Here is an 11,662-nt window from a genome sequence, read left to right on the forward strand (position 1 = left end):
CTGATGCTAAGAAATTGGGTCACATGCAGAACTCTAAAGGCAAGGAAATCTGAGACGCATAGTTTTTAAATTTCCAACTACTTTTATCCAGAAAAGTAAGCTAGAAAGTGGTTACAATGGATGTGAAGTGACCTAATCTGCAGTATGTGTTGTAGTTTCCTATTCCAAACCCCAAGGCTAGAGAAGGGAGATCAGGATACAAGAATATGCTACCCCACATTCACTTCTCCTACTCTTCCTACAATCTCATGAGCTTTCTACTAATGAAGTGAGTGGCTTTCTACTTTCACTCTTGTATGTATTTGAGTAGTACATATCTACATTTTTTTATTCATGTATTTATTCCACAGTCAAAATAAATCATAATTTAAAGCTATAACATTTTTAAAAGATAAAGGACAATTTGTGGCACAGCTGCATTAACAAAACAGACACCGGTCTAAAGTGCAACACTAAACAGGTGTTCTCTGTTCCCATGGTGGAGTAAATACACACAATTACACATAAGATTTCACTGAAGATAGGAGACGAGGCAAATAACCCTTTGAAATTAACTGCCCAACGAATAGAGGCAGGCTACATTAATTTAACATTTTACTGCAAAATGGAAAAAATCCCCGAGGTGACTAACTCAAACCCCTCATTTCATGCACATGACCTTGGCTTCTGTGTTCTTTCCACAGCCACATCCAAATCCAGGAAGTCTTCTGCACCCCATGCTCAAAAATGCAACCTCAAGTCCCTGAGGTCCTCAGCACAGACTGACGTTGACAAGCCTGTGTGCAGCCTTCATCCAGAACCTCCAGGGAAATCAGGAGCACAAACACAGAGCAAAGCGCCATTTCTTTAAACAATGGCTTTAACGGTCAAATGAGCTCTGACAAGCCATATGCATTTCATAAACAAACCAAAACATCAGCTTCATATCTTCCTATTTTTCTTGCAAAAATATTAAGCCATCGAAGTAAAAAAAATTTTTTTTTAATTTAACAATGAAAAAGGAAATTCAAAGGGTTTATGCCACAAAACAAACCAGTCCTCTGCAGCCTAACTCATTTGTTTTTAGGCTATGAAGCCATGTAGAGGGCGATCAGGCAGTAGATGGTCCCTCCCACAGTCAGCGCCATGGTGGTCCGGTAAAGCATTTGGTCAGGCAGGCCTCGTTTCAGGTAGACGGGCACACCATCAGTTTTCTGGAAAAACTTCTGAAGCTCTGGAACTCTGTTTTTCCCAGCATAATCATACACTGTGGAATCGGAGGTCAGTTTAGTTGGTGTGGCAAATATGATAGGTGGTGCTTCTGTGGAAACCATAGGCTTTAATCCCTGCGGGCTATAGGCCTCCGAAGCCCACGCTCCGGCCAACTTCTGCGTGAAGCCACTAAATTTGTAGTACATGATGCCCAGAGTCCAGCTTCCTGCTGATATCTACATTTCTTTTTTTGTTTGTTTGTTTGTTTTTGTTTGAGACGGAGTCTGCTCTGTCGCCCAGGCTGGAGTGCAGTGGCCGGATCTCGGCTCACTGCAAGCTCCGCCTCCCGGGTTCATGCCATTCTCCTGCCTCAGCCTCCCGAGTAGCTGGGACTACAGGCGCCCGCCACCACGCCCGGCTAATTTTTTGTATTTTTAGTAGAGACGGGGTTTCACCGTGTTAGCCAGGATGGTCTCCATCTCCTGACCTCGCGATCCGCCCGCCTCGGCCTCCCAAAGTGCTGGGATTACAGGCGTGAGCCACCGCGCCCGGCCCGGTATCTACATTTCTTGAGGGCACTGAGTCTTAGTGGTGGATGAAGCATTTGAGGGTAGGGTTCAGTGGAAGAATAACCTGAAGCACATATCCACGTGCAAATGATTTATGAAGGAAATTTTCTTGAAATAAACTGATAAAAAATATAGGAACAGAGCAGATGGATAAGAAAGTAGGAGAAGGTTTGCAAGATTGCAATTGAGACGGTCTTTAGGACAACCACAGCCTAATCCTGTGGGGTAACTCTGAAGTATGGTGCCTTAGAGTTTGTCCCAATCGGAGACAAAGGGGCTTGACTTTCACAGTAGTGCATTTTTCAGCTGTTGGCTAAGAGCTTTCCCAGGAGGGTGGAAACATCTAAGTAGTTCTAACTCTCTGTACTTGTCAGAAAAACTGACTTCAGGAGTCCAGTGACCCTCCTCCAACTGGTGGGTGGGAAGGAGGAGGTTGAAAGCAAAAGTTGGCATTGAAGTTGACAGAGGGGTATACAGAAACAATTTTTTTTTTAATTACAAAGGAGGAGACCTAGAGGAAGCACGATGGACAGTGTCCACTCTACGTTATGTGCTCATTACCATGAAGTCCCTGGGCCTGGGTTTCAATATGCATCCTGGTATAGTAACTTGGCATTCAATGTCTATTCCACCCTCCTCGGTTGTGCCCTCTTGTTCTGCAGTGGCTGGAAAACAAAAACTACATTTCCCAGGCTTCCTTGCAATTAGAATCCTAGATGTGATTTAAAGTCAGGCAATCGGATACTTCGATGCAAAATTTAGAAGGTGAGAGTGACACAAAGGCTGAGATTCTGCTGTTAGTACTAGGTTTTGGGGCAAGAATGATTTTGCAGGTATTTTATTTTCTGTGGCAGCATTAACAGTGGTCTCAGAACCCACTCATGATGTTGAGAGACAGGACTCAGGGCCTTCATTCTGCTTGTATGAATCATAGCAGGAGTGACACACCTCTGCAGCTCACAACAGCAGTTTCCTGATCATGGTGGTTTCCTGATGATGGCAATAACAACACAGTTCTGGGGCCAGGAGCCCCCTGATCATGTTAGAGGCAGCAGCTGCCCTGATGGTCAGGTTCTATGATGAGTCTGTGGAAGGGAATATGCCCCCCATGTGATGGGGAGCCCCATACTTAATCACTCCTCACTCCACGAAGCTGTTTCTCCATATCAAGGTTTTCCCTTCAGTAATTCCACCCACGAGACCATTTATTTGGAAGAGGCACCAGGCCTGGGGTTTGGGAGTACAATGGGCATGTGACTGTGGCAAATTAGTCAATCTCCACCCATTTTCCTCAGATCTTCAGCGCTATTTATTCACTACCCTGATTTTGCTTCTGCAAACACTCATACCAGGGCTTGAATCTCGGAGGAGCTTCTCAGTTTTCTCCATACCTTTACAGTATCTCTCAGAGATCAATTTTGGCTAAGGTAGCTAGTTGTCTTAGCTGACCATCTTCGTTGATACTTAAACTGGAACCCAAGGAATTATTTTGTAGAATAAGTGTAGCAATCACTGTGTTTATTCGTGCTATCTTTACTGTTGAAGGTGTTTGAAATGTTTACACTGCTGATAAAGTGTCTGAAGTCTTCAAAAAGAAAACCAGTTACATTAAATGTGTTATTGGAGCTTAAATTGTTTAAGGAAATTTAATTAAGACAGCATTTAATCTCTATGTGTTTAAGAAAAAAATAACTGCCAGATTTGTTCACACTAGACTTGTAAATAAAGCAAAATCCAAGTGATCTTTTTACTCTACAAACAAAATCTCTCTGACTTTAAAGACTCCATCAAGAAATGGAAATACGTTTAGTTAAATAAATATTGTAAACTTTTCAAGTATCCCAGTAATCAAAAATGCACATCGAGACAACAATAAAAGACCGTCATTTATTACCAAATTAGCAAAAGATACTTTGCCAGGATTCCTATTTGGGGTAATTGTGCAATGGATAAGTGCTAGGAAAAAATCCTACATTGTGGACAGAAAATACAGTAGCAAAACACTTTAGGAAGTGATATGAAATAAGTATCCGCAGTGAAAAATGTTCATGATGCAATTTAATTTCTGGGAATTCATCTTAAAGAAGTAGTTATAAATATTTACAACAGAGATGCTACTTTAAAATATGTTAGTATGATTTAATATATATGACTGTTTAAGTGGCCAGATGCATCCATATGTGTAGTGTGAGGGATGTGGAGGTTGGGATATTATAGCAGGAAAGCATAGCACCCAATAGGTAGTTTTTCAACATTTGCTCCCCTTATGCCCTCCGTCCTCTAATAATACCCACTGTCCATTGTTCCCATCTTTTGTTAAAAAAATTTATTTTTAATTTTTGTGAGTACATAGTAGGTGTATATATTTACAGGTTACGTGAGATATTTTGATAAAGGCATGCAATGAATAATAATCACATCAGAGTAAATGAAATATCCATCACCTCAAGTATTTATTCTTTGTATTACAAACAATCCAATTATACTCTTAGTTATTTCAAAATGTACAATTAAGTCATTATTTACTATAGTCGCCCTGTTGTGCTATCAAATAGTAAGCCTTGTTCATTTTTCTAACTCTATTGTTTCCATCTTTATGTCCTTGTGTTCTCAATGTTTAGCTTCCACTTACAAAAGTGAGAACATGCAGTATTTGGTTTTCTGCTTCTGTGTCAATTCTCTCAGGATAATGGCCTCCAGCTGCAACCATGTTGCCGGAGAAAAAAAACAAAACAAAACATGACTTTGGGTTTTTTATGGCTGCATAGTACACCATGGTGTGTATGTATCACACATTTTGTTTATCCAGTTCACCATTGATGGGCATTTAGTTTCACTCCATGTCATTGCTATTGTAAATAGTGCAAGCAGTCCATTTTGAAGTTTTGACTACTAACAGAATTTCTGAGTTGAGAAAACTTTTCAATTTGTCTGATCACCGCCACAACTAGAGGAAAAGTTTTGTAATACAAATGCAAAAGACAAAAGCACATTGATATAGATTTTGAGGGGATAAGATTTTTTAAACTCTTATAATTCCCTTTAGCATGTTGTATTTAAATTTTTAAATTGACAAATAAAATTGTATATATTAGACATTTATGAGGTACAATGTGATGTTTAGATATATATTTACAATATAAAATGATTAAATCATTCGCTAATTAACAAATCCATAACTTCACACACTTATTTTTTTGTTGCGAAAACATTTTAAATCTTCTCTTTTAGTAATTTTGAAATACATGATGCATTATTATTATTATTATTATTATTATTATTATTTTGAGACGGAGTCTCGCTCTGTCGCCCAGGCTGGAGTGCAGTGGCGCGATCTCGGCTCACTGCAAGCTCCACTTCCCGGGTTCACGCCATTCTCCTGCCTCAGCCTCCCGAGTAGCTGGGACTAAAGGTGCCTGCCACCGCGCCCGGCTAATTTTTTGTATTTTTTTTTTTTTTTATTAGAGACGGAGTTTCACCATGTCAGCCAGGATGGTCTCGATCTCCTGACCTTGTGATCCACCCGCCTCGGCCTCCCAAAGTGCTGGGATTATAGGCGTGAGCCACCGCGCCCGGCTGCATTATTATTTATTAAAGTCACCATTCTATGCAATAGATCACTAAAGCTTATTCTTCCTGTTTAACTAAAATTGTCACGCTTTGATCAACATCTCCCCTTTCCCCATTCACCCCTCTTAGCCTCTGGTAACCACCACTCAATTCTCTACTTTTATGAGTTCAACTTTCTTAGATCCTTTAGCGTATTGTCTAGGTCAGGGTTCAGTTGTACAGGGCAGACTGCACTTTGGCTAGTTCAAGCAGGAAGGAATTTGTATCAGTCCATACGCATGCTGCTATGAAGAAATACCCGAGACTGAGTAATTCATAAAGAAAAGAGGTTTAATTGACTCACAGTTCCGCATGGTTGGGGAGGCCTAAGGAAACTTAAAATCATGGCAGAAGGGGAAGCAGGCACTTTCTTCACACGGCAAGGAGAAGTGCCCAGCAGCAAAGGGGGAAGAGCCCCTTATAAAAACAACAGATCTTGTGAGAACTCCCTCACTATGAAGAGAACAGCATGGGGGAACCACCCCCATGATTCAATTATCTCCACCTGATCCCACCCTCGACCCATGAGGATTATCACAATTCAAGGTGAGATTACAATTCAAGGGACACAGAGCCAAACCATATCAGAATTCATTATAGAATTGTGGTAGGAGCTGAAGAAAAAAACTCTAGTTTGAGTTTTCAGGAACAACTTCTGTGGACTCACCATGGAACCTGGCTTCAGGGCAGCTGCTGCCTCTTATGTGATCAGGAGGCTCCTGGCTCCAGAACTGTGTTGTTATTGTCATCAGCAGGAAACCACCATGATCAGGAAACTGCTGCTGTAAGCTCCAGAGGCGTGTCATTCCGCTACGATTGATACAAGCAAAATGAATGCCCTGAGTCCTGTCTCTCAACATCGTGAGTGGGTCCTGAGACCTCTGTTAATGCTGCCACAGAGGAGTGATTAAATGTGGGGCTGCCCATCATAAGGGGCATATTCCCCCCACAGTGACTTCTTGAAACTCATTTGAGCTAATGCAGGTTGAGATCTGACCTCTGACCCTTTCCCCATAGCCATTGATGAAAAAAAGTAGCTCATATTCCAAAAAATATGTCAACAGGCCAATACATCAAGATATCTGAAGAACAGGATTCTTTCAAGGGAAAACTATTTGAAAAGATTCCATCTAAAGCAGAAATCTTACAACACAGAGAACACTTGTTTTAAAAAAGAATAATAAACATAATACAATACATCTCTTTATGAGAGACACAGCTAAATCATCAAGGACGTGCAAAGGTTGAAAACGAAAGGTTAAAAGAAGTCATATAAGGCAAATACGTACCAAGAGAAGCCCAGTATTTACATTAGTATCAGACAAAATAGATTTTTTTTTCAAACAAAGCATTATTAGAGTGAGAGCAGGTCAGTACAAATGACATTCATTTTGCCAAAAAAGTATAGAAATTTTTAACTATGAATGAACCTAACAAAATAGCTTCAAAATATGTAGAGTTAAAATTGATAGAACAACAAAAGCAAAAAAAAGAAATCGATGCCATTATGGTGGGAGATTTCAATATACCTCTCCCAATTATCCATGGCTTAAGGAGATAAAATTCAGAAAGGATATAAAAAGTCTAAATAATGCAATTAAAAATCTTGACCTAATAGACCTACATAGAACTTTGTATCCTGAAATTTGAGAATTTGCATTCTTTTAAAAAATATATTTTGTGGCCGGGCGCGGTGGCTCAAGCCTATAATCCCAGCACTTTGGGAGGCCGAGACGGGTGGATCACGAGGTCAGGAGATCGAGACCATCCTGGCTAACACAGTGAAACCCCGTCTCTACTAAAAATACAAAAAACTAGCTGGGCGAGGTGGCGGGCGCCTGTAGTCCCAGCTACTTGGGAGGCTGAGGCAGGAGAATGGCTTAAACCCGGGAGGCAGAGTTTGCAGTGAGCTGAGATCCGGCCACTGCACTCCAGCCTGGGCAACAGAGCGAGACTCCGTCTCAAAAAAAAAAAAAAATATATATATATATATATATTGTAATTATATTTTGTAATATAGATTTTGTAAATGAGACAGTAAAAAAACTGGATCATGTACTGAGCCACAAAATGAGCCCTAATAAATTTCAAAGCATAGGTATTACGCAGACTATTTTCTCTGACAACTCAATTAAATTAGAAAGATAACAAAAATAATCAACAAATATACTTATTATTGCGAGACCATTTTCCATGGGTCTTGCATTTCTGCAAGTCTTATGAGCAGAGGCACTGACTGGCTTTTTCTCAGGCTATCTTTTCAAGGATATTTGCATACCAGACAGCTTTGGAAGATAAAGATAGCATCTCCCTCTAGAGCAAAGGGCAAGCATACTTACTATGCAGTATAAAAGATCTGAGTTACTTAAGCTCTGAATTCTTTCCTGTAACACAACTCGCTGTAAATGCACATGTCACCTGGCTCCCTTCATCACCCTGGTGAAATTGGGGTTTGAGGACTCAGCACATGAAAATGCTGATACACTGACCACTGCTAATGCTGTATTTTATAAGGTCCTTTGTCACTGACCTGACAGTCTCAAATCTGTCATCATCTATGAACTTGGATGTTAACAAGGATGTTAACTTGTTAGCTTGTAAGTAGGGTAAAATCTCTCATGATGGGTTGATATCCATGTTTTCAGAAATTTCAAAAACACACTGATGAGTAACTCATAATGAAAATTGTAATATGTTTCAAAGAAAATTATAATAAAAATACTGTACATCAAAACTTAAGGCATATAGGAAGAGCAGTGCTTTGAAGGAAATGTTATAGCCTTAAATACTTATTTTAGGGGGGGAAGTTATGAATTAATTAGACATCTGAAAGAGAATATTAGTCTAAACATAAAGAAAGTAGAAGAAGAATAAAAACAGAGTGTAAATCAATGAAATAGGAGTGACACATGCAAAAATGCAACAAAGACAAAAATTGGGTTTTTGGGAAAAAAATTGCAAAATAAGTATACTTTCAGCAAGATTCACAAAGAAAAAAAGACAGAGAAAGAGAAAGAGAGGAGGCACCAAAGTAAAAATGATAAATGAAAAATAACCTAACTTAGATAAAGCAGAGAATATAAAGATAATAAGCACACATCAACTTTAACAAATTAGGCAAAATGGACAATTTCTAGAAAAATATAATTAGCAGAATTGATTTGAGAAATACATTATAAGCTTGAATGGTCTTGTTAATATTAAAGAAATGAAAGCAATAATTTCAAATCTTTTAAAGCAAATACCAATCTCAAAACAGATAATCTTACTCTCATTCAAATGCTTTCAGAGAATATAAAAAGAAAAAAAGGGATTTCTTCCCTAACTCATCTATTAATCCTGCATATATCTGAGATCAAAAATGCATAAAAGCAGTACAAAAAAGGAGCATAACAAACATATTTTGCTCATTAATATAGACTTAAAAAAATAGCATTTGCAAAAATTCTCAATAAAATACTAGCAATCCAAATCCAGCTGCACATCAAAAAGCTAATTCACCACGATTAAGTAGGCTTCATCCCTGGGGCACAAGGTTGGTTCAACATATGGAAATCAATAAATGTGATTCATCACATAAACGGAACTAAAAAACACATGATTACCTCAATAGATGCAGAAAAGGCTTTTGATAAAATTCAACATCTGTTTACATTAAAAACCCTCAACAAACCAGGCATTGAAGGAACATACTTCAAAATAATAAGAGCCATCTATGACAAACGCACAGCCAACATTATCCTGAATTGGCAAAAGTTGGAAGCATTCCCCTTGGAAACTGGAATAAGACAAGGATGCCCTCTTTAACCACTCCTATTTAACATAGTTTGGAAGTCCTAGCCAGAGCAATCAGGCAAGAGAAAGAAATAAAAGGCATCCAAACAGGAAGGAAGGAAGTCAAACTATACTTGTTTGCAGATGACATAATCCCACAACTAGAAGACCCCATAATCTCTGCCCAAAACCTCCTTGATCTGATAAACAATTTCAGCAAAGTTTCAGGATACAAAATCTATGTACAAAAATCAGTAGCATTTCAATCTGAGAGTCAAATCAGAAAATTATCCTATTCACAATAGCCATGAAAATAATAAAATACCTAGGAATACAGGTAACCAGAGAGATGAAAGATCTCAACAATGAGAATTATAAAACACTGCTCAAAGAAATCAAGGCAGGGAGCAGTGGCTCACACATGTAATCCCAGCACTTTGAAAGGCCGAGGCGGGTGGATTGCCTGAGGTCAGGAGTTTGAGACCAGCCTGGCCAACATGGTGAAACCCTGTCTCCACTAAAAATACAAAAATTAGCTGGGCGTTGTGGTAGACACCTGTAATCCCAGCTACTCGGTAAGCTGAAGCAGGAGAATTGCTTGAACCCAGGAGGTGGAGGTTGCAGTGAGCCAAGATCACACCATTGAACTTCAGCCTGGGTGACAAGAGTAAAACTCCATCTCAAAAAAAAAAAAAAGGAATCAGAGATGACACAAACAAATGAAAAAACATTCTATGCTCATAGATAGGAAGAATCAATACCATTAAAATGGCCACACTGCCCAAGGCAATTTACAGATTAAATGCTATTCCTATCAAACTGCCAATGACATTCTTCACAAAATTAGAAAAATCTATTTTAACATTTATATAGAACCAAAATAGAGCCTGAATAGCCAAGGCAATTCTAAGCAAACATAACAAAGCTCGTGTCATCACGTTAGCTAACTTCAAACTATACTACAAGGCTACAGCAACCAAAACAGCAGTTTGGTACAAAAACAGACACATTGGCCAATAGAACAGAATAGAGAGGTCAGAAATAATGCTATATACCTACAACCATCTGATCTTCAACAAAGTGAACAAAAACAAGTAATAGGGAATGGACTCCCTATTCAGTAAATGGTACAGGGCTAGCTGGTTAACCATATGCATAAGACTGAAACTGGACCCCTTCTTTATACCATATACAGAAATCAACTCAAGATCGATTAAAGACTTAAATGTAAAACCTAAAATTTTTAAAACCCTGGGAGAAAATCTAGGAACTACCATTCTGGACATAGTAATGGGAAAAGATTTCATGGCGAAGATGCCAAAAACAATTACAAAAAAAAAAAATGACAAATAGGACCTAATTAAACTAATGAGCTTCTGCACAGCAAAAGAAATTATTAACAGGGTAAACAGACAGCCTACAGAATGGGAGAAAATATGTGCAAACTATGCCTCTGACAAAAGTTTAATATCCAGAATCTATAAGGAACTTAAGCAAATTTACAAGTTAAAAAAAAAAAAACCCAACCCCATTACAAAGCAGACAAAGGACATTAACACTTTTCAAAAGAAGACATACATATGGCCAAGAAACATATGAAAAAAAGCTCAACATCACTGATCACTAGAGAAATGCAAATCAAAACTGCAATGAGATACCATCTCACATCAGTCAGAATGACCATTAGAAAGTCAAAAAATAACAGATACTGGTGAGGTTGCAGAGAAAAGAGAACACTTATACACTGCTGGTGGGCGTGTAAATTAGTTCGGCCATTGTTGAAAGCAGTGTGGTGATTCCTCAAAGATCTAAAGACAGAATTACCATTCAACTCAGCAATCCCGTTATTGCGTATATAAACAATGGACTATAAATCATTCTACCATAAAGACACAGGCCGGGCACGGTGGCTTGGCCAGGCATGGTGACTCATGCCTGTAATCCCAGCACTTTGGAAGGCCAAGGTTGGTGTATCACCTGACATCAGAAGTTTGAGACCAGCCTGGCCAACATGGAGAAACCTCGTCTCTACTAAAAATAGAAAATTAGCCGGGCGTGGTGGCACACGCCTGTAATCCCAGCTACTCGGGAGGCTGAGGCAGGCGAATCTCTTGAACCCGGGAAGTGGAGGTTGCTGTGAGCCGAGATTGAGCCACTGCACTCCAGCCTGCGCAACAAGAGCAAAACTCTGTCTCAAAATAATAATAGTAATAATAATAGCAATAATAAGAAGAAATAACAAATAACCCAATCTAAAAATGGTGAAGGACTTGAATAGACATTTCTCAAAAGAAACATACAAATGGTGAACAGGTATATGAAAAGGGACTCAATATCACTAATCATCAGGGAAATGCAAATTGAAACCACCGTGAGATAACACCTCACACCTGTAAGAATGGCAGTTCCCAAAAAGACAAAAGAAAACAAGTGTTAGCAAAAATGTGGAGAAAAGGGAAGCCTTGTACACTATTGGTAGCAATGTAAATTGGTACGGCAATCATGGAAAATTGTATGGG

At 39.0% G+C, this 11,662-nt stretch overlaps 1 protein-coding gene across 1 annotated transcript; it reads right to left on the reverse strand.

Annotated features, from left to right (window-relative positions):
• Positions 1–323: 323 nt before the first annotated feature.
• On the reverse strand, positions 324–1,420 carry LOC126946829 (cytochrome c oxidase subunit 7A-related protein, mitochondrial-like). The gene has a single exon (XM_050777510.1). It carries the CDS (start codon positions 1,395–1,397, stop codon positions 1,068–1,070), a length of 330 nt encoding a protein of 109 aa, XP_050633467.1. The 5' UTR covers positions 1,398–1,420; the 3' UTR covers positions 324–1,067.
• Between the last annotated feature and the right edge of the window lie 10,242 nt (positions 1,421–11,662).

Source organism: Macaca thibetana, chromosome X, assembly GCF_024542745.1.
Source record: "Macaca thibetana thibetana isolate TM-01 chromosome X, ASM2454274v1, whole genome shotgun sequence".
Taxonomy (NCBI): Eukaryota; Metazoa; Chordata; class Mammalia; order Primates; family Cercopithecidae; genus Macaca; species Macaca thibetana.